Source organism: Typopeltis vanoorti, chromosome 18, assembly GCF_054136105.1.
Source record: "Typopeltis vanoorti isolate ZY-2024b chromosome 18, IOZ_Tvanoo_1.0, whole genome shotgun sequence".
In the NCBI taxonomy this organism is placed as follows: domain Eukaryota; kingdom Metazoa; phylum Arthropoda; class Arachnida; order Uropygi; family Thelyphonidae; genus Typopeltis; species Typopeltis vanoorti.
In genome coordinates, this window is record NC_143566.1 from 74,728,661 (window position 1) to 74,753,298 (window position 24,638).

Here is a 24,638-nt window from a genome sequence, read left to right on the forward strand (position 1 = left end):
ATGTTTTTTAAAAAAAATTTTAAAACATTATATTTTCATTTATGCTGGAAATCTGTTATCTGTTATAATTATATTATCTATACTTTATTATCTATGCTGTAAATTACAAATAATTTTTAGTTGTCTCATTTTGTCTCTTGAATATTTAAGCATTATAAATATCTTAATACAGTAATAATTGTATCTTCATAGAGACTGATATCTCTGTGTCATTACTTGTTTACAGTTTGTTCCCTAATTTTTATTTTTTTTATGTTTATATTTTTATTATGTTTATTTCTGTTCTTACCAAAAGTTTCATTTATGTATAGTTTACAATTACCCTAAATAACAAAAAAGATAAATCAGGAGATACTGTTGAAGTTGTAATTCGTGGTCATCCAGGAACTTATGTTGGACTTTCAGCAGTAGACAGAGCTTTATACAGTATGAAAACTGGCAGTGATTTAAACCATGGTGATGTAAGTATAAGCTATATCTTATTTCTTTATATTTCCACCATTTTTGAACAAAAGCTTTAAAATGGAAATTAATATTTTCCAAAAACATTTAAAAAAATTTACAAGTACCTACTTTCTTATATGAGAACTTACTCCTTATTTTTTATGGGATCATACAGTATGATGGTAATCTTGTAATTATCCAATTAAATTTTTCCAAAGTATTTAAAATTATTCTGTCACATGAAAACTTTCAGGAATACACATTTCTCTTGTAAATTAGTAAGAAGTTTGCAAATACAATACATCTGTGTTGTATTTGGTAAAAATTATGGCTGTGTAAATTTTATTTTCACAATTAGTTTAAAAAAAATAAATTTAATTTACTAGATATGGGACAGTTTTTTACTTTGTTCAGTCATTCTGTAAACATAAGGAGAGAGAACACCAGATAACAAGAGGAAATAGAGTAATTTAGGAAACATAATTGATGAGAATTTTTAACAATTTGCATTGTTTTGAGGGAAGCATGAAACCAGTGGGAAGTCTTTAAGCCTTTTAGATCACATTCGAGTCTGGTTTGTGAAGATACTGAGTTCAAATTTTGCAATTTAAGCCTCCATGTAAGCAAATTTAAATTACTATCTTTAGAGTTTACTTCTTATTTGTTGATCTTGGTGCACAGTGTGTTCTTTTTCTTAATTGTTTTCTTTGCAAGAGTTTTGAAAGATTAATAAATCTTGTATATCAGAACTGCACATTACAGAAATTTTATTTTTCTGTTTGCAATAATTACTTGATTAAATCTCTGAGAATTCATTAAGATAATTTGAGCTTATAAACATAGTTCATGGGTTTTTCCCATTTATAATTATTTTTAGCACAAAATATTCATTATTGCCTGCATTTCAGAGTTGAAATGAACTAGCAAATCCAGATTAAAAATAATGTAGCTGTTATTTACAGTTAATGTATTATCTTGTTTATTTAGGTTGTTATCTATAATCATAGTTACAGTTACTAGGTTAGACTAAATATGTGAAATGAATAAGATGTAACAATTATTGATTAGAGTGATTTTTATTTTATTTTTATTGCTAATGTGAAGAGTATTACAAAGAGGAGGAAGAGAAAGTGAAATCCTGGAAATGCTGTCAGATTATTTGATAATCACAAGTTACAGATCATTTAAGATAACACTGTTGTTTATAGCTATTAGAAATAAGACTCAAAAGGAGAGTAAACAAAATGGGTGTCCATCTATATATGAGACTGCTAGTTTTAGGATAATGAAGAGATGGTAGAGTGAAAGAATTTATAGACAAGTCCTCAAAAGTGATACCTGAACTGTGAAACACCACTGTTGTCAGCAATTTACATTCCTGTAGTTACACAGATATAGATTGCAGAATTTAATTTTTAGGTATGGAAAGAGAGAAAAATATAATTTTTATTGGAAATAAAAATATTTTTTATTAAACTGCGAAACTGTTGTGATAATTAGTTCAGTAAGATGCTAAGTTTCTTCTAACTTCAAGATGGTAGGGAAAAGAAAACAAAACATAATTGCTAAACTTTTAGTTCTGTCTATTCTTACAAATCTTTCACCTCTACCCTCGATCTGATGGAAGCTAAGGAGTCATATTTTTATCTTTGATCTTCCACAATAAATCAATGAATTCCATGAAAAATCTGTTATATGCTATTATTTTACTAATTTGTACTCACAGTATGTTTTTATTTATTTTGCAAAATATTTTTTAGGTACTAGAAAAAATGAGTTCTTTCGATGAAACAATGAATGGAACTTTGACCCATATCTGGCATTCTAGGGAAGGAAGTGCTAGTCATTTTGTACACTTTCCTTCGTCAACCTATGGAATAGATTGCAACAGAACATTTGAGGTAAAAGCCAAGGGTAAAATAATAATTTAATATTTAATTTTTTCTTTTGTATATTTAAGTTAGACTTTAGTATGAACATAGATAATATTTGGGAATTCTGATTTTTTTATCAATTTGGCATAAAAATGATCAGATTCTCACTTGTTTGAACTTATAATTGTATTCTAAGGCCTTCATAGAGTCACTAGACTTGTAATGAAAGATCCTTTCATTTTATACATTATGATACCAGTCACACTACACCTTGACTCTATTCATCATTGTGCATTCTCTACTCAATCTGGCAGTACATCAGTATCCATTTTGTGCAACCACCACTCCATGCAAAAATATCCACTTGTCACCAACTGCATATTGCCCCAATTTTTTTGATAATCTCTCTTTCAGTTTTTGAGAGTTTTTCACTTGGTTATACAATAAATTAAGATGTCAAGAAATTATATTCTTGTTTAATCCTTTATCCAAGCATAAGCAAACAAAGTTTGTATGTGAAGTATCTTCACAACTAAGCTACTGGTATATAATGGCTAATGACTTCTGATTAATTGCCTTAGTATCCCATAATGTAAAGCCCTGATAATTCATGCACAAACTTTGTTTGCTTACACTTGGATAAAAGATTAAACAAGAGTATAATCTCATGGTATCTTTACTTTAATTCCCTTCCTTTTCAGTGTGTTTCAGTCATATCACCTCTCCTATTTGCCAATAACCACACATCCTTAACTTGTGCTCATATCTTAGTTACTATCTTCTGATCCCTCTCCAGCAATTCCCTATCTTCTGGATACAAAAGTACTATATCAGCATATAGTTATTCAGATACACCTAAATTAGTGCCCTTATATAAGAACATCTCTCAGTCTATGTTCCCTCCCCCCCAACTATGGGAACATAGATAGGAAGGAGGAACTGCAGGGAGGGAAGAAAATGAAATTTATACAGCTGCTGAGAGATAATTACCTGAGATAGCATATAATGATGTAATGGAGAGATACAAGGTTTGAGAGTGCTGAATCTGGTCATAGCATCAGAGAACTTAACAGTAACCAATCTAGCTACACTGTCTCTGCTGGGGAGAAGTGATGTAATCTTAACCTGGGAGATTGCCGGAATTATTACGGATATATGGAAGGATTTCCATATATCCCTTCTGTTAAGAAGGGATATATGGAAACTACAAAACAGGTAATTATGACAAGCTACAATATTTTAGAGTAGCAGGAAATAAGAAATTTATTCACCTTTTATGTAAGAGTGCAGTGATATCTTGGCTATCTAGTCACATTGGAAAAACAATTAATTAATGAATAAACTGAATGTGAATGTAAAATGCTGTTATTTCAGGTTAACAATGTAGTTGACATGTTAATATATTCAAGGAGGATAGAGAAGATAGAACAGGGGTTATGGGGGGGTGATATTGAATTATACAGTTGGTTGCTGCTATAGGGGCAGGTGATATTGAATTCATGCATCAGCAAATTAGTGCAATGAGTGCAGGGTTAGTGATTATTATGGAGGATTTTAATTATGGTGATATCAATTGGAAGGAAGAAATATCACGTGGAAAAAGGAAATGGAATTTATACATCTTCTAAGAGATAGTTACTTGAAACAGCACATAACTGAAGAGACTCATGGTGTGAGAGTGTTGGATTTGGTCATAGGTTCTGAGGATATATGCATAAGTAAGGTGTCCTCGTTACCTCCAATTGGTGAGAGCAATCATGTGGTATTGACTTGGGAGGTTGCAAAATTTGTGGATTTCTCTCTTAAGATGGGGTATATATGGAATAAACATATATACCTTATTATAAGGTAGGTGTTAGATGGATGAGTAGTAGTATCAGACTTGATCTGCAAATAAAAGAAAATGTTATGGAGAATTTGCAAGGAGAAAAGCGATCAGTACACCCATGAGCAGTACAAGGCTCAATCTAGGAAGATTACCAGCATAGTAAGAAAGCTAAATCAGATTATGAGAAGACTTTAACCAAGGAGATTAAGGGTAATCCCAAAGAGTTCTTCCGCTGTGTGGCAAGTAAAAGGAAGAATGGCTTCGGAAGGATAACCTTAGTGCGTGCTGATGGTATTGAGGTGACCAATTCAGATGTAATAGTAGAGTTACTGAGTGATCACTTTTCAAAAGTCTATCAGCCAAATGAGGATATCTCTGTACCTGTAGCAATAACTAATGTGAGAATTGAAATTAATAAATCAGAGGTACTTAGTATATTGCAGAATTTAAATGCAAACACTGCTGTAGGTGTAGATGGAATATCAGCTCGGGTGTTGCGTAAATGTGCAAAGGAATTGTCAACCCTCTTACTTGGTTATTTAACTTAAGTTTAAACTCTGGTATAGTCCCCAGACAGTGGAAAAGGCAAAGTAGTTCCTTTGCATAAAGGTGGCTCTAAGACTATGGTAGTTAATTACAGACTAATCACCATCTCAGGTGTGGTGGTAAAAATATTGGAAAAGTTGGTTAAAGACAGAATTCAAGAATGGGCGGATCAGAATATGATACCCTATAGGGGCCAACATGGTTTTGTTAAAGGTCGATCCTGCCTTAGCAATTTATTAACTTTTTATAATAGAATAACATCTGAGTTAGACAAGGGAAATGGCTACACAGTGATACTACTGGATTTTGCTAAGACTTTTGACAGGATACCCCCATGGAATACTGTTTGCGCAAATTAGAGCAGATGGGGATGGATACTAAACTGGTGATATGGATAAAAGAATGGCTCAGGGAGAGATACCAGAAAGTGGTGTATGGAGGAGCAGAGTCCAGGATGAGACAGGTGACCAGTGGTGTGTCTCAGGGCTCTGTGCTTGGGTCATTATTGTTTAGTTTGTACATAAATGATATAGGAAATGGCTTGAAGGGAGATATTCAGTTGTTTGCTGATGATGCAAAGTTGAGTAGCACAATAAAAAACAAATCAATCAAATGATATTGAGAGTTTGCAGGATGATTTACATAAGCTGGCAAAATGGGCAAAAGGTAATGGATGTCAGTTCAATGTGAAAAAGTGTAAAGTTATGCATTTTGGGATTAAAAGATTACCAGCTGTGTACTACATTGAGAGAACGGTACTCCAAGAGATTGATGAGGCTAGGGACTTAGGTGTTGGTGGATAGGGAGATGAAGTTCAGAGGACACATTGATAAGGTGTCCAAGACTGCACATAGGATTACTTGGTTATTGAAGAACACACTAACATCCAGAGATAAAGAGGTTTTTATTCCCCTTTATAAGGCATTGATACTTCCACATTTGGATTACTGTGCTTAAGTCTGGTCACCTGGATTCCTTGGAGAAGAAGAGGTTGTGGACAGGGTTCAGTGAAGGTGACTAAGTTGGTGAGTGATGTAAAAAATGCTCCCTACATTGAGAGCTTGTGGATTGCAGAGGTTGGTTGATAGGCAGAGAAGAGGGGATATGATAGAAACATTTAAATTACTGAAAGGTTTTTATAAGATTGATGCAGGGGAAATATTTCAGCTGTGTGATAGTGATGGAAGAACAAGAGGTCATCCCTGGAAATTAAGAAAAAGTGTGGTTAACAAGGGTGTGAGAACAAGGTTTTGTGCCTGGAGGGTGGTGAATAAGTGGAATGCATTGCCTGACTCAGTTGTGAGTTCTTTGTCTGTAAATGAATTTAAGAAGAGATAGGATAGATATTGTTTTGATAGTTTGGGTCTCCCGTGATGAATCTACTGACTCCATGGAAATACCTGTAATAATAATAATAATTTATACAACAGTGATATAGGAAATGATTTGATGGGAAATATTCAGTTGCTTACTGATGATGCAAAACTGGGAAGAGTCATAGAAAATAAAGGTGATGTAGGAATCTTGCCTGATGACTTAAATAAACTAGCAGTATGGGAAAAGGTAAATGGCTGCCAGTTTAATGTGGCCAAGTGTAAGTTGATACACTTTGGGAAGAAGAAATCACAAGCTTGCTGTATACTATATATAGATTGAACTGAACTGCAGAAACTGATGAGGCTAGGAACTTGGCAGATTGTGGCCAGGGTGTTGAAGTTTAGAGGGCATTTTGCAAAGATAGCCAAAACAGCACATCAGATTATGTGGTTGTTGAAGCACATACTTGCAAGCAGGAATAAATATATAAAAAAAAGTCATGATTAATAACAAAAAAACTACGATATGAAGGAAGGCTGCATGTTACTATTGATGTTGATAGTTATGGTATGTTATAATCTAAATGCCAGGTATTCTTATTGTAACAGAAATCTTTGTAGTTTACATATCTTAGAATTTCTTACAATGAACCCTAGGAGAATTTTTTATTTTTTTTATTAACTAAGAATGCAGTTGAATTCTGAATTTAATCTAAATCATAGAATTGATTCCCCCCCCCCCTATTATGTATACTGTACATTATTCAAGAAAATTAGCATACATACATAAAAACTCTGTTTTAGAAATTAAATTAACACAAATATACTTAAAGAAAATTAAATGTCAAACAGTTTCTGCAACTGAGAAGTCATAGATAACATTGGTTAAAAATAGGTTCTTGTCTAAAAAATAATCATTTAATATTAATAACATCATATGTATTTGCTGTTGTTGGTCCATTTGACTTATTGCCCTTCATATTCTATCTCTGTAATTGTTTGATAAAAATCATCCACATGTGATTGAGTATTAAACTTTAGGTCTTATTGCACTGCACAGGCATGCAAATCATTTTAAATGCTTCTTTGAACTTTCTGAAGTATCTCTGAAATGTAATATCTTTCCATACATTTCAGAATAACATTGTTTCTGCTTTATTGTATTAGGCAGAATCATTCTGTTGTGTAACATTGTGTGAAAGGCCCAATTTATGTGGTATCTTTAATTTTACATTATTAATATACTCTACTATTCAATAATTTCAAATTATTGTATTAATTTAATTGTGAAGAAGCAGATTAGAGTCAGCAGAACTAGCAAAATGAAAAAATACAAAAAAAAAAAAAAGTTGACACACACACACACACACACACACACACACACATATATAAATACTGATTATTCTTGAAGCATAGTAAATAACTGCAGAAGCTTGCAAAAATATATTGCGCATCATATTTAGTGAAATATGAGTAATAATAGTTATTTTGGTTATATTAATGTTCTTCTATTGTTAGTTAAAAAAAAATAACATTCTTTGCTTTCTAATTTTCAGTTCCTGAAGCTTATTGTTTTTACTGATGCCAATGTTACCAGATTGTTTGGTAGGTAGTAATTTAATCTGAGTGTTTGTTTTAATCTTTTATTTATGTGTTTTATAATTGATTTGAGATTGATCATGTAATTTGGTTAAACATGTTTTATTAACATTCCCTGCCTGATTTGGCAATATTTGCCTTTAAGTTGGAAAATCTGGGTTTGAATTCCATGTAGATGCTGGGAATTTTTATTGAGGACTTTTCAACTAAAATTGTTAGCCTGTCTCATTATAGAGGTGACAGGGCCTTTCCTCCTGAAAATTTTGTTCTTCATTCCTTATCATAAGCAAACTAGCCACAAATGAACAGACATCATACACTAGTTGCATTGCCTTCATAGCCTTAGTTACTCTATTTACTCAAGTTAATAGGGTAACTATTAACTTGAGTTAATAGTTACTCTATTAACCCAAGTTAATAGAGTAATTATAAACTCAATGAAGGGCAGTGGCCCTTCCCATAATGTTTTAATCCTTTACCCAACAATATACTTTGTTGGGTAAAGGATATACTTTAATATACTTTGTAACCCATTGCTAAACTTTTTGCATAAAACCCTTGTAATAACATAAGCATTTCTATCATATCCCCTGTTTTCTGCCAATCAGTTAACTTCTGGAACCCACAAACCCTCAGTCTATTGTAGGAGCATTCCACATACCACTCACTATCTTGGTCACAGTTATCTAGATCCTCTACACTACTTCATTCCCAAAAAGTCCTAGACTCATGCACTGTAATCCAGATATAGCGATGTCAAGACCTTATAAAGAGGAATGATAACTTTCTTATCTCTGACTACTAGTGTGTGCTTTAGTAATCAAATAATTCTAGGATTCACTTTGGTATATTATACTTGACAAGAAATGGTATTGTTGTTTTAATCTTATACTCATGCATATGTGTAAGCATGAAGTGTGTTTATTGTTATGAAAAGTCTACAAGTATATCATGGCTGTTAACTTCAAAAGAATTGCCTGAGTAGCTACATAAAACAAAAACGTTGAAAATGTTATGGGAAAGATCTCTACCCAAACCAGTTTCATTCATTATCGAAGTCTCATTAGTGGGAGCCACACCCAAGAAGATACCATGGTTAAATAAATGCAGAAGTCAGATGTATTTTCCATATACAAGTAGGAAAAAAAGGTTTATTACTTGCTTAATACTCTGGATGAGAGATAGTTGTGAAAATTTTTCTGCTTAGTCACAATGTTACCAAGAAATTCTTGTTTTAATACTAAGCGTATGTGTTCTTGGAAAGAACCATCTATGATAACTCTTTTCAAGATCTACGCAGTTGACTTTTGCAATATGCTATCTAAACTTCAACTTCCCCTTCATCAATTTCCATCAGTACAATATGCATCTTGTATTTGTTTCATCCCAAAATGAATAACTTTACACTTTTCCATGTTAAATTAGCATTGAGTGAATATTCAATTGTGTGCCTGATGATGCAAAATTAGGGAGGGCAATAGTTGAGAAAGGTGATGTAGGCAAAGGACAATAGTCGTCATTTTAATTGCAAAATGTAAGGTAATGCACTTTGGGATGAAAAAATTACATACAAACTTTGTATCATACTGAGGGTACTGGATTTCAGGAAATTGCCAAGGCTAGGGATCTGGGGGTGATAGTGGACAGAAATTTGAAGTTCAGAGGACATATTGCAAAAAACTTGACAAAATAACTCAAAAGATTACTTGGATGTTGAACACACTGGCAAATAAAGACAGGAAGGTTGTTATCCCTCTTTTAAAGGCTATGATTTGGAGATCAGGAGGTAGCAGAGAGGATTCAGAGATGAGTGACCAAGCGGGTGACATGCCTGTGAAATGCTCCCTGAGGATAGATTGAAAAGATTTGCAAAGTGTGTGGGTTGTAGAGTTTAGATAACAGGCGGAGGAGAGATGACAGGGCAAAAACTTATGTTACTTAAGGGATTTTATGAGACTGATATAAAAGAAATTTTTCAATACATGATGAGTAGGGAGAGAACAAGGGTCACCCTGAAGTTGCATAAGTGATTTAAATAAGAGTGTGCAGACTAGAAGTTTTGCTTGGAGAGTAATGAATGAATGGAATGAATTGCAAGAGGTAGTCATGAGTACCCCAGTGGTGAATGCTCATTCACCATTCAGAGGTTCATTCACCTTAAGGAGCCATATGATAGGTATTATGTGAATAATCATTTGTGTGGATCTCCCATGAAGAGTCTTTTGACTCTGTAGAAATACTCCATTATAATAATATTAAATTATAATATTATAATATGTGAACCTATTTATATCAATCAATGTGATAGAAATATATTACTTTAACTATTACACCTACTCGATTTTGCATCATTAGCAGACAACTGAATATTTACTTTCAAATCATTTATGTACAGATTAAACAGCAGTGGTCAAAGCACAGAGCCACTGCAGTACACCTCTAGTCATCTGCTTTCTACTGAATTCTGATTCTCAATATACTACTCTTTAGCATCTTCCCACTTTTGTATCCATATTCACTCCTATATTTTTCAGTTTGTGTAACAGCATTCCACATAGTATCCTGTTCAAACACCTTTGCAAAAATCCACTCATGCTATTATGAAGTCACTCCCTTAGTTTTATCACCATTCCTGAAATACCGAATGTCTATAATTTGCTACCTCAATCTCAGAGCCTCCATTATGTAGCAGAACTGTTTTATCCTGCTTCCACTCCCTTGGGAGTTTATCAGAGCTGAGACTTGAATTAAGTAGCCTGGTCAATGGTGCCAATTCCTTTGCACATTCTCATAATATACAAGCTGATATCCTATCTAATCTCATGGCTGTATTTGCACGGAAATTCTGCATGTAGCCTATGCACTTCCAATTCATCAAACTCTATTCCCACATCAGTTCCTATCACATTTATATCGCATCCTCTTGGATGAAAGATCTTTGCAAAATAGGGATTCAACTATTTTGTCTGCTTTTTTTACCTCACTACCATCAGCATTCATTAAAGTTGTTATTATTATTATTATTGTTGTTGTTCCGGGCAACTCCAAGGAGTTGACAGACTCATCGAGGGAGGCCCTAACATCATGTCAAGAACAACTATTCGACATTGACACAGTATCTATCATATCTTGCCTTGAACTCATTCACAGTCGTAGCATCCACAACAGACTCTGGAAGCTAATTCCACTCATTCACCACTCTCCAAGTAAAAAACCTAGCTCTAACACCCTTGTCAACCACACTCTTGCCCAGCTTCCATGCATGGCCCCTAGTCCTCCTACCACCAGTCATATTTTCAAAAATATCTTCTGGATCAATCTTATAGAAACCCTTCAGTAATTTGAATGTCTCAATCATATCACCCCTCCTTCGCCTATCGTCCAATCTCTGCAACCCACAAATCTTCAACCTATTCTCATAAGGTTCATTCCACAGACCTGCTATCATCTTGGTCACTTGTCTCTGGATCCTCTCCACTTCCTCCCCATCACGAAGAAACCCTGGTGCCCATAACTGGGCACAATAGTCCAGATGGGGTCTTATCAAGGCTCGATACAGAGGAACAACAACTTGTTTGTCTCTGCATGTTAAAGTATTTTTCAGAAGCAAAGTGATTTGATGAGCTGATTTAGTCACTTTTGCAATGTGCCCCCTAAACTTCAATTCCCTATCCACCAACACTCCCAAATCCCTGGCCTCATCAATCTCCTGGAGTACGGTTCCACCAATGCGATATACTGCTGCTATTCTTTTCACCCCCAAAGTGCATAACCTTACATTTTGCCACATTAAATTGACATCCATTCTCCTTAGCCCAGACCTCCAATCTATCCAAATCATCCTGCAAAATTTTGACATCCTGTGCACTCACAATTGCTCTACCCAACTTTGCATCATCAGCAAACAAGTGAACACTTCCTCTCAAATCCTTTCCTATATCATTGATGAACACATTGAAAAGCAGTGGTCCAAGAACAGAGCCCTGCAGCACACCACTAGTCACAAGCCGTCTTTTAGACTCCACTCCTGAATAAACCACTCTCTGGTATCTCTCCTTTAACCACCCTCCTATCCATCTTGCCAACCCTATATCTATCCCCATCTGCTCCAGTTTACTGATTAGGGTTCCATGTGGTATCCAGTCAAAGGCCTTGGCAAGGTCCAGTAGTGTCACTGTAAACCCATTACCCCTATCCAGTTCAGCCGTCACTGTGTTATAAAACGTGAGCAAGTTACTGAGGCATGATCTACCCTTCACAAAACCATGTTGTCCCCCATACAATATCCCATTTTTATCTATCCAATCCTGTATTCTTTTCTTGACTAATTTCTCTAAGACCTTGACAATGATTCCTGATATGCTAATCGGTCGGTAATTTACAACAGCAGTCTTGGAACCACCTTTATGCTGTGGAACTATTTTCCCCTCTTTCCACCCCCTCAGGACTAACCCAGACCTGAGACTCAAATTAAACAAAATGGTCAAGGGTACTGACAATTGTTTAGCCTCTTCTCATATGACACGAGCTGATATACCATCCAATCCCACAGATGTATTGACATTGAGGTTATGCAATAGACTACTCACCTCCACTTCATTCTCCACAATTCCCGTATAATCTATTGGTTTATTCATTTCTGCAATGTCACCACCTGGATGATATATACTTGCAAAGTGCTCACTCAGTAACTCAACTATATCAACTGATTCAGTTACCCCCCTACCATTGGCATTCTTTAAAATCATTCTGCCATGTACATTTTTCCTTTTACTTGCTACATATCTAAAAAACTGTTTAGGATTCCCTTTAGCCTGCATGGCCAATGTTCTTTCATAATCCTTTTTTGCTTTTCTTACCACACTCGTTACCCTTCTGGCCTGCACTTTATACCGTTCATGTGCCTGCCGGTCACCTTTCTCCTTAAATTCCCTCCATAGTTGTTTCTTTTTTTGCAGCTCAAGCTTAATGGTGTTATTCATCCATTTAACCCCTACTTGATTTATTATTCCGTCTCTAGGTATACAGTCAGCCATTGCTTCATGCAAACATTTCTTAACTGCCTCCCATGCACTATCAACTTCTAGTCCTTGCAGTTGTACATGCCATGGCACTGAACCAATCAAACTCCTAAGCTTGTCATACTTTCCAGCCCGATAATTCCACATGTACCCTGTCTTAATTGAAAATTCCACACCTTTAGCCACCTCCCAACTCAAGACCCTATGATCACTCTCACCAATTGGTGGCAATGTGGTCATATTTGTTACAGCCAAATCTTCAGATGTCATTGCTAGGTCAAGCACTCTTTGACCCCTAGTATTTTCCATTACATGCTGTCACAGATAGTTATCCCTTAATATCAAAATATCAGCATAAAATCAAATTCCTTCCTCCTGTGTGTCCTCTCCTCACTCCAATCAATGCGTCCATAGTTGAAATCTCTCATAATAATTACTCTCCTTCCACTTATTTCTTCTATTTGCTTGTGCATACTGTCACCACCATCTTTGTTCTGCTAGCCACAATCTCACACCAAATGGCCTCAAATGTGCTCTTTTCTCTATCCTGCAATTCAACTTCTATTCTCCTTGGCTCATCAACTATCATCAACAATACTCCTTCCCCTATTTTATTCTCCCAGTCATTCCTGAACACACTATATCCATCACATTCAATCCCACTAGCTATATCATCTACAGTCAGCCATGATTCACTAATACCAATAACCTGTGGTCTGGAAGTGCCAACCATGGCCAAAAACTCTTCCTTCTTGTTCCTATACTCCTAGCATTAGTGTACATGAATTTAAGATCCCTATTAGCCCCAACCCTACCTTGATGCCTTTTATTAACTATTCCACTCTGATTTGTTGTCCTTATTTGCTCGGGCATATTATATTCATTCATACATTTAACTGCCTCCCTAAGGACTGTATATCTACCCTCTCCCCTTAATGAATCTAGTTTCCCTGAATTTGCACATCCACTACATTCAGCAACACTTTCTCAAGTCTCCTTACACCGTAACCATTCATATGCAAGCCATCCATCTTATATAGATCCTTTCGCCCATCGAACTCACTCCACACATCCACAAATCCCACACCACTCGTCATACATAACCCACGCATAAAGTCATTCGCAATTATGGCCCTCCTTTTAAACATTTCGCTGTCATACCGTGGCAAAAGACTAATCATTCTAACTCTCTCACTCTTTTCTTTTGCTACCTCAAACAATTCATTCAGGTCTTCTATCATTTCCATTTTGTCTCCTTTCGAATCATTCGTACCTGCCACAACAATCATTTCTTTCACCCTTTCCTTTTGCTCTCTAATAGACTCAGTTACATCCTTTATGGTCGCACCAGGTTGGTACGATTTTGTCAAATCCTCTACTAACACACCTCGTACTAACGAGTCTCCATACAGCGCTCTATCCTTCATTTTGTTCATGTTCACACTCATATGCCTATTTTTCCTGTCATACTTTTTATTATTGGCTGGTTCAATCAGTCGACTTTTGCTCATACGGTCTAGCTGCTGTTTTGTCCTTTGTATCGCACCATTCAACAACGCGATCTCACTCATTGCTTCTATCTCATCTTTTTTATTCTCTGTAAAACCATTAATACTATCATTCACACTTTCTACATTCACACTCTCACAATTCTTTGGTACAACCTTACCATTTCTTGTCATATCCCTATTTTCTTCATTCTGAAGTTTGACAAAAATATCACACCAATGATCCGAAATACATTTCAATTCCTCATTCTCCCTACATTTTCTACACACATTCACTCCTTTATTATCATCTAACCACACTCTGACTGCACTCCGCAAACCGTACATTTCACAGATAGTACACTGAATCATCTCCTTTACATTACCGTTCTTCAAAGAAGATGGCGAACCATTATTACTGGCCATTTTCCTTCGTACTGGAGCCATACTTACTAGTAACGTATTTTATCAAATTATAAACACCAAAAACACACAAACAGACGCACTAAGATACGCAAGGCAAACAAAACTATGCAATATTAAGTAAATTTATCAACGATAACTGAAAATAACGCTTATCTTATCAGGAGCTTTCATGAACACTACGCACTACGAATCCTTCTAGCGGCGACTTCCTGACATAGATTATGTTATAAAACACTTTAGCACACTAACTACACTAATAAAACTACAATATACTAAATATACTATACTAAATATAATATACTAAAATTACACAATTAAATCTAACAAAATATTTAATAAATCAACAAAAATCACAAATATTTCAGGAGCTCTCCGACAGTATGTCTCTTCACCAGCTAGCCTCGACACCAATCTCTTCAATAATCATTATCCTTACATAATCATTCTTACTTTTACTTACCACATGGTAGAATAACTCTTCAAGATTTTCTTTGACCTGCTTAGTTATCTTTCTCATAATTTGCTTTTACCTTCCTTACTGCACTGGTCACCTTTCTTGTGTGTGCCTTATGCTTGTGACCATCGTTCTCCTTATCTACCCTCCATAACATTTTTTTTTAAAATTTTATTTTATTATTTTTTATTTTTGCATCACATGCTGTGAGTGATACTACTCATCCATCTAACTCTTACCTGATTTATCTTCCTGATCTAGTATTTGTAGCCTGGTGTTGCTTCCTTCAGACATCCCTTGACCATCTCCCATACACCACTAATATCCTTTCCTTGCAGATTCTTATTCCGTGGTACTACCGTGTTTCCCCGAAAATAAGACCGGGTCTTATATTAATTTTTGCTCCAAAAGACATTAGGGCTTATTTTTAGGGGATGTCTTATTTTTTCATGTACAACAATCTACATTTATTCATGTACAAAAATCTACATTTATTCAAATAGAGTCATGTCATCCTCTTCTGAAATATCGTCATAACTCTCCAAACCCCGAATTCCAGCCTGAATTTCTTGCAACTCCATTTCCTGTAGTACTAAATGCATCCATCTGGCTGACGATCTTAACTGTGGCTTAATTTTGGGATAGGGTTTATATTACGAGCATCCTGAAAAATCATGCTAGGGCTTATTTTCTGGTTAGGTCTTATTTTCAGGGAAATATGGTACTTTAAACTACCTCTTAGGCTTTTCATAATTACTTACCCTGTACTGTAGTTTCACCTATACTCCTTCTTATTCTTGTTGAGAGGCTTATACGCTGGTTAGACATAATAACTAATATTTAAGGAATTGACAGCGTATACTGGAAATATAGATTAAATAAACTTTAATATACACTTTCCGATATTTCGGCGAACGTTACGTTGCCATCTTCTTGGGAACTTACTAAAAGGACACGTGCACACAAGTACTAATACAACAAATGAGACTGAGGCTAGGATGCTAGCGTTTTCCTAAAGTCCTGATGGTGCCCCCTGGCGGGCTATATTGGTAGTTCTTGGCCTTTGGGCTGAAGTTCTTTTGATAAAAGTTTCCCAAATTTGGGGCAGTTTCATGCATCCAAATTTGTTGAGGTTTGGCATGTTCCTAAGGGCCGAGGCTGATTCCATGAATAGTCTTTCATACTTGAACTTGCTGCGGTGTATTACTGTGGCTTTCTTCCATCTTATTCTGTGGCGAGTATCCAGAGCGTGGTCTGCAAGCCCAGAGTGGCTGTACTGGTGGAATCGGATGTAATCCTTGTGTTCTGAGATTCTGATATTTGCTGTCCTGCCTGTTTGGCCAAAGTAGGACAGTTTACAGCTGCAAGGGACCTGGTATACACCAGGTAGGTCTAGGGGAAGTGGTTGGTCTTTGGTAGAGCGGATAAGGGATGCCAGTTTTCTATGTGGTCTGTAACAAGTGGTCAAGTCATGTTTTTTTAAGATTTTATTGATTTTTTCTGAGGTGCCTCTGATGTAGGGAATAGTGATGGATTTAGAGTAATCTTTTTTGTGAGGGGGAGGGGGTGGTGGGTTGTGGATGACTGGGTTAAGTATTTTTTGGATTTTTTGGAGGGGGTAGCCGTTGGCTGAGAAAGTGTCACGGATGTGATTTAGTTCAGAGGTTAGGGCTTGATCATTAGAACAGATTATTTTTGCCCTGTTGAATAATGTTTTAATAACTCCATATTGTTGTGAGGGGGGGTGGTGGGATTGTTGGTGGATGTATCTGCCAGTATGGGTGGGTTTTCTATAAACTGAGAAAACCAAGATTCCATCAGAAAATCAAGGTTCCATCCAAACCAAGAATCCGGGCCATGTGGCTATTTGGTCACATGGCCCGGATTCACTCCTCTCCTTCCTAACACACTTGAACAACCAACACCCTAGAATCAAATTCACCCTGGAAAAAGAGGAAAACAATAACCTCCCCTTCCTAGACACACTAGTCACCCGCCAACCTGATGGAACCTTGGTTTTCTCAGTTTATAGAAAACCCACCCATACTGGCAGATACATCCACCAACAATCCCACCACCCCCCCTCACAACAATATGGAGTTATTAAAACATTATTCAACAGGGCAAAAATAATCTGTTCTAATGATCAAGCCCTAACCTCTGAACTAAATCACATCCGTGACACTTTCTCAGCCAACGGCTACCCCCTCCAAAAAATCCAAAAAATACTTAACCCAGTCATCCACAACCCACCACCCCCTCCCCCTCACAAAAAAGATTACTCTAAATCCATCACTATTCCCTACATCAGAGGCACCTCAGAAAAAATCAATAAAATCTTAAAAAAACATGACTTGACCACTTGTTACAGACCACATAGAAAACTGGCATCCCTTATCCGCTCTACCAAAGACCAACCACTTCCCCTAGACCTACCTGGTGTATACCAGGTCCCTTGCAGCTGTAAACTGTCCTACTTTGGCCAAACAGGCAGGACAGCAAATATCAGAATCTCAGAACACAAGGATTACATCCGATTCCACCAGTACAGCCACTCTGGGCTTGCAGACCACGCTCTGGATACTCGCCACAGAATAAGATGGAAGAAAGCCACAGTAATACACCGCAGCAAGTTCAAGTATGAAAGACTATTCATGGAATCAGCCTCGGCCCTTAGGAACATGCCAAACCTCAACAAATTTGGATGCATGAAACTGCCCCAAATTTGGGAAACTTTTATCAAAAGAACTTCAGCCCAAAGGCCAAGAACTACCAATATAGCCCGCCAGGGGGCACCATCAGGACTTTAGGAAAACGCTAGCGTCCTAGCCTCAGTCTCATTTGTTGTATTAGTACTTGTGTGCACGTGTCCTTTTAGTAAGTTCCCAAGAAGATGGCAACGTAACGTTCGCCGAAATATCGGAAAGTGTATATTAAAGTTTATTTAATCTATATTTCCAGTATACGCTGTCAATTCCTTAAATATTAGTTATTATACTCCTTCTTGACAAAAAATTTGGCAATATCCTAAGTGGATTGTTTAACTATCTTCTGTTCTGTCTCAGTATATTAGGTTCAGGACAGAATATTATCAAAAAATGTCATTTAGAACAATATAAAAAAAAAGTATGAAAATTATCATCAGCATTTATAAAATGGTGCATTTCATAGTTGTGTTTTGGTTTAGTGACCTTATTGACAAAAAAATTAACTGAGAGCTATTTTATTGGTATATTTAATTGTTTTGCATAATTTTGCCATTAAACTGGACTGAAATAACTCACTAAGTTTTAATGGTGATTTAAATACTAAATATTAAAAGTTGTTAAATTTTATCAAGCTAGGAAAGGAATTTTTCTTATCATTCTGAATTATTTTCTCCCCATTCCTCCCTAAACACAGTCCAATTATTAAAAAAAAAGTTATTATTTTTTCAAATTGCTTTACTGATAGAAATGAAACTGTAATAAAAAAAGTTCATTGACCAGTTTTAAACCTAAAACTAGTTTAATACATATATATATTAAACCAGTTTTATAATATATATCATCATCATCATCAAATTCCTGCCATGTGCCCTTAAGGGATGTACAGGATGTGATAGTACTACATGAAAATTTTACATCATTACTAACTCCCTATCTACAATTTCCTCAAAATCAGTCTGTTACTTGTCAAGACTCCAGCATTATCAGATCTTATATTTCTATCATCTAAAGCACTTTGTACCGTATCAATCCATCTATATCTTGGTCTTCCTCTGGGTTGTTTTCCCGCCAACCTGGCAGAGAACACTTGTTTTGCTAATCTTTCATCGCCCATTCTGTTTAAGTGACCATACCACCTGAGATTAGCTCTGCTAATGCATTTCTGGATGCTGACAATGTCAAGTTCTTTCCTAATATCCTCATTTTTAATATGATATTGCCATTGATGCCATCTGTTCACACCTCTAATCCTCTAATCTTTCTCAGGACTCTCATATCTGTGGTCTCTAGCCTTTGGTCAAGTGTTTTACTTCTGACCCAGCTTTCAGATCCATAAGTTAAAACTGGTTTGAATGCTGTTTTCTATACAGCTAATTTAGTGGTCTGCCTAATTTCTCTTTTATTCCATATGAATTGTTTTGCATAATTTTGCCATTAAACTGGACTGAAATAACTCACTATGTTTTAATGGTGATTTAAATACTAAATATTAAAAGTTGTTAAATTTTATCAAGCTAGGAAGGAATTTTTCTTATCATTCTGAATTATTTTATCCCCATTCCTCCAGAAAAGTAGTCCAATTATTAAAAAAAAAGTTATTATATTTTCAAATTGCTTTACTAATAGAAATGAAATTGTAATAAAAAAAAGTTCATTGACCAGTTTTATAATATATATTTTTTAACATATATACGTAGGCTGTTCAATAAGTAATAAGACCGTGTCATCATTTACATGGTCTCTTTCGAAGTAACTACCGTGAGACTCGATGCATTTGTCCCAACGTTGCGTCCACTTCTTAAACACCACGTGAGAGTCTGTTTTTTGAGAATTCTTTCAAAACCGCCTCCGCAACTTTTACACATGTTTTGTTGCTTTCGAAATGGCGGCCTCTTGGTGGTTTATTGAGCTGAGGAAACAGCCAGAAATCGCACGGTGCGAGATCAGGACTGTATGGAGGGTGTGGGAGGATGTCTGTGTTGTTCTTCTGCAAAACATCCACTACACAACCAGCAATATGTGGCCTTGCATTATTGTGTGCAATAAGAAGCCATTCTTCAGCAATGGACGCTTCCTTTTGACGTGCTTGATGATAATCGCTGCTGTGTTGATCATTGATCATTTTCTCTGTGATGGACGTTGAAGGTCTTCCCTCAAGTTCAAGATCTTCCACATTTTGTCTTCCTTCCTTAAAAGTTTTATGCCAGTGAAACACACTTGCCCTCGACATTGCTTCATCGTGGAAAGCTTCGCATATCATGTTAAAAGTGTCTGCTGCTGATTTTTGCAAATGCACACAAAATTTAATCGCATAACGCTGTTCCAAGGATGCTTCCATTTCGAAGACTGGTCACGCCTCGTAGGTGCGTCAACGAGCACATGCGTCTAGTCACGTGACACTCTGGCACATCAGCCTGTATACGCAATCTATCAACCTCTTTTGTTAATACAGACAGCAAGATTTCTTTATTCCACAGAAATTAATATTGTGATGAGTGGTTTTGCCACAGTAAAATTAGTCTTATTACTTATTGAACAGCCCACATATATATTATTATTATTATTTTCGGGCTACTCCAGGGAGTCCTTAGACTCATCGAGGGAGGCCCTAAACATCATGTCCACACAACTATATGACATTCTCACAGTATCTATCATACCTTGCCTTGAACTCGCTCACTGTCATAGCACCCACAACAGACTCTGGCAGCTTATTCCACTCATTTACCACTCTAAAAGTAAAGAACCCAGCTCTAACACCACTGCTAACCACACTCTTGCCCAGCTTCCATAGGTGTCCCCTAGTTCTCCCACCACCAGCCCTGATCTCAAAAATATCCTCTGAATTAATCTTATAGAATCCTTTTAGCAATTTGAATGTCTCAATCATATCTCCCCTTTTCCGCCTATCAACCAGTTTCTGCAACCCACAAATCTTCAACCTATTCTCATATGGTTCATTCCATAGACCTGCTATCATCTTAGTCACTCGCCTCTGGATCCTCTCCACCTCCTCCCCATCGAGAAGGAACCGAGGTGACCAAATCTGGGCACAGTAGTCAAGATGAGGTCTTATCAAGGCTCGGTACAGAGGTACAATAACTTGCTTGTCTCTACTCGTCAAGGTATTTTTCAACAACCAAGTGAGTTGATGAGTTGATTTAGCTACTTTCGCAATGTGCCCCCTAAACTTCATCTCCCTATCCACCAACACTCCCAAGTCCCTGGCCTCATCAATCTCTTGGAGTACAGTTCCACCCATGTGGTATACTGCTGATAATCTTTTCACCCCAAAATGCATAACCTTACATTTTGTCACATTGAATTGACATCCATTCTCCTTAGCCCAGTACTCCAATCTATCTAAGTCATCCTGCAATACTTTGACATCTGCATTCACTATCGCCCTCCCCAACTTTGCATCATCAGCGAACAAATGAATTGTTCCACTTAGATCCTTCCCTATATCGTTAACGAACAGATTAAACAGCAGTGGTCCAAGAACAGAATCCTGCGGCACTGCACTAGTCACAGGCCGACTTTTGGACTCCACTCCTGAATAAGCCACTCTTTGATATCTCTCCATCAACCACCCACCTATCCATCTCACCAACCCTATATCCATTCCCATATGTTTTAGTTTACGGATTAGAATTCCATGTGGTATCCTGTCAAACGCCTTTGCCAGGTCCAGCAGTATCACTGTAAACCCATTTCCCTTATCCAGTTCAGCCGTCACCTTGTTATAAAACTTGAGCAAGTTACTCAGGCATGATCTACCCTTTACAAAGCCATGCTGTCCCCTGTATAGTATCTCATTTTCATCAATCCATTCCTGTATTTTTCTCTTGACTACTTTCTCCAAGACCTTGACAACAACTCCCGATATGCTGATTGGTCGGTAATTTGCAACCATAGTCTTGGATCCTCCTTTATGCAGTGAAACTATTTTCCCCTCTTCCCATGCCTTCGGGACTAAACCAGACCCGAGACTCAGATTAAACAACATGGTCAAGGGCACTGATAATTCCTTAGCCGCTTCACGCAAGACCCGTGCCGGTATACCATCCAATCCCACAGATGTATTCACATTAAGGTTCTGTAATAGACTATTCACTTCCACTTCATTCATCACAATTCCCGTATAAACTAATGGCTCCTTCATTTTTTCAATGTCACCACCTGGATGATATACTTTTGCAAAGTGCGCGCTCAGTAACTCCACTATATCGACTGGTTCAGTGACCTCCTTACCATCGTCATTCCTTAAAATCATTTTGCCATGTACAGTTTTTTTCTTGCTTGCAGCATATTGAAAGAACTATTTGGGATTCTCTTTTGCTTGCATAGCTAGTTTCCTTTCATAATCGGCTTTTGCTGTTTTTACCACACTCGTTACCCTTCTGGCCTGCACTTTATACCGTTCGTGTGCCTGCAAGTCACCCCTTTCTTTAAATTCCCTCCACAGTTGTTTCTTTTTTTGCAGCTCAAGCTTAATGGTGTTATTCATCCATTTAACCCCTACTTGTTTTACTATTCAGACCCTAGGTATACAATCAGCCATAATCTCCTGTAAATGCTCCTTGACCACTTCCCATGCTCTATCGACGTCCAGCCCTTGCAGTTGTACATGCCATAGCACTGATCCAAGCAATCTCCTAAGCTTATCATACTTGCCATCATGGTAATTCCACATATTCCGTGTCTTAATCAAAAATTCCACACCTTTAGCCACCTCCCAGGTCAAGACCTTATGATCACTCTCACCAATAGGTGGCAACATGGTCATATTCATTACAGTCAAATTGTGAGATGCTATTACCAGGTCAAGCACTCTCACACCCCTAGTATTTTCAATTACATGCTGTCTCAGATAGTTATCCCTTAATAATTGAATAAAATCCGTTTCCTTCCTCACATGTGTCCTCTCCTCCTTCCAATCAATGTTACCATAGTTAAAATCCCACATAATAATTACCCTCCTTCCACTCATTTCGTCAATTTGTTTATGCATACTATCTCCACCATCTATTCCATCACCTGGTCTATAGCAGCACCCAACTGTATATTTTATTCTGCCAGTCTCAGTCTCACACCAAATAGCCTCAAATGAGCTCCTTTCACTATCCTGCAATACAACTTCAATTCTCCTTGGCTGCAGTTCATCAGCTATCATCAATAACACTCCCCTCCCCCCATTTTATTCTTTCTGTCCCTCCTAAACACACTATAACCTACACATTCTATCCCACTAACTATATCATCTTTCGTCAGCCATGTTTCACTAATGCCAATAACCTGTGGCCAGGAAGAGCGAATCAAGGCCAAGAATACTTCCTTCTTGTTCCTAATACTCCTGGCATTAGTATACATGAAATGCAGTGATCCCTTTGTCCCACCCCTATCTTGATGCGTTATTCTAAATGTTCCATTCCCATTTTTTGTTCTTATTGCTGGCTCAGGTACATTATATACATTTTTACACTCAACTGTCTCACTGATGTCTGGATATCCACTTCCCCCCCTCCTTGGTAGTTCTAGTTTCCCTGGTTCTGCACATCCATTTTCACTTCATTCAGCAACACTTTTTCCAGTCTTCGCACACCAAGTCCATTCAAATGCAGGCCATCCATCTTGTATAAGTCCTTTCGCCCATCAAACTCATTCCACACGTCCACGAATTCCACACCACACCATCTGCATAACCTGCGCATAATGTCATTTGCGATTATGGCCCTCCTTCTAAACTCCTCTCTGTCATACCGTGGCAACAGACTCACCATTCTAACTCTGTCACTCTTTTCTTTTGCTACCTTTAACAATACTTTCAAGTCCTCTCTCTCATAAAAAACTTATCACCTTTCAATTCATTCGTACCCGCCACAATTATTAATTCTTTCATCCTCTGTTTTTGCACTCTAATACTCTCACTTACATCCTTAAATTTCGCATCTGGTAAGTACGATTTAGTTACACTCTCATCTATCACTCCTCTTAATAACGAGTCACCATACAATACTCTTTCCTTCATTTCAGAAACTCGCCCACTCTTACGCTGTTTATTTACGTTAGCCGAATCACTCTGGAAAGAGTTTTGCAGGTGCTCTAATTGCCACTGCGCATTTTGTATCAGTGCGCGCAACCTAGTGATCTCACTTCCTACAAATAATTCCTCATTTTTTTTATCATTCAAACCATTTTCTCTCTCTGTATAGTTGCTCTCACTCTTTCTTAGATCACCGCTCTCATTGCCATCTTGTACATCGCAATTCCCTATCAAACCACTATTTTCACTCACATTCTGGCTTTCTTCAACCATAACTGTCTCACAACCTGAAACATAATTCAACTCCTCACTTTGCTTACACTTTCTGCACATTCTCCCACCACTATCACCTTCAATCCAAACTCCAGTCTCATTCGGGAATGCATACATTCCACACACATCACATTGGACAAATTCTCTCACATTATAGTTTTTGAACAATGGCGTTGTATTTTTGGACGCCATTATCTTACGTCGCATTGGTGCCATATTCAAATCTATGAAACGTATCGTTAAATACTAAATTAAATAATGGAATTTACACCAAAATCACACAGACACCACAAGCTACCAAAATTAGACAATATTACGTTATGATTTTAACCTATATTCTAATTTTCATTCAAAATTATACTTAGCTTTCAGGAGCTCCCTGAAAACACGACCAACCGTCTGGCCCCTCTAGCGGCAAATTCTATATATATATATATATATATATGTCTTTAACATATATATATATATATATATCTTTAACATATATATATATATATGTTAAAGATACCAAGAAATTATATATTTGGTTTTAATCCTTTTCCCAAGGAAGCAAAACAGTGTTTTGCATATGAAATATATTCACGTTTGAGCTACTTGTATATGGAGGCTAATGACT

At 36.8% G+C, this 24,638-nt stretch overlaps 1 protein-coding gene across 1 annotated transcript in view; it reads left to right on the plus strand.

Annotated features, from left to right (window-relative positions):
• LOC150096810 (CD109 antigen-like) overlaps positions 1-24,638 on the plus strand; it is a 325,733-nt gene that overhangs the window by 145,903 nt on the left and 155,192 nt on the right. The window contains exons 14-16 of the mRNA XM_090408083.1: positions 312-461; positions 2,205-2,345; positions 7,565-7,613. Coding sequence (XP_090264209.1) covers positions 312-461; positions 2,205-2,345; positions 7,565-7,613 — 340 coding nt within the window. The remainder of the gene's footprint in view (positions 1-311; positions 462-2,204; positions 2,346-7,564; positions 7,614-24,638) is intronic.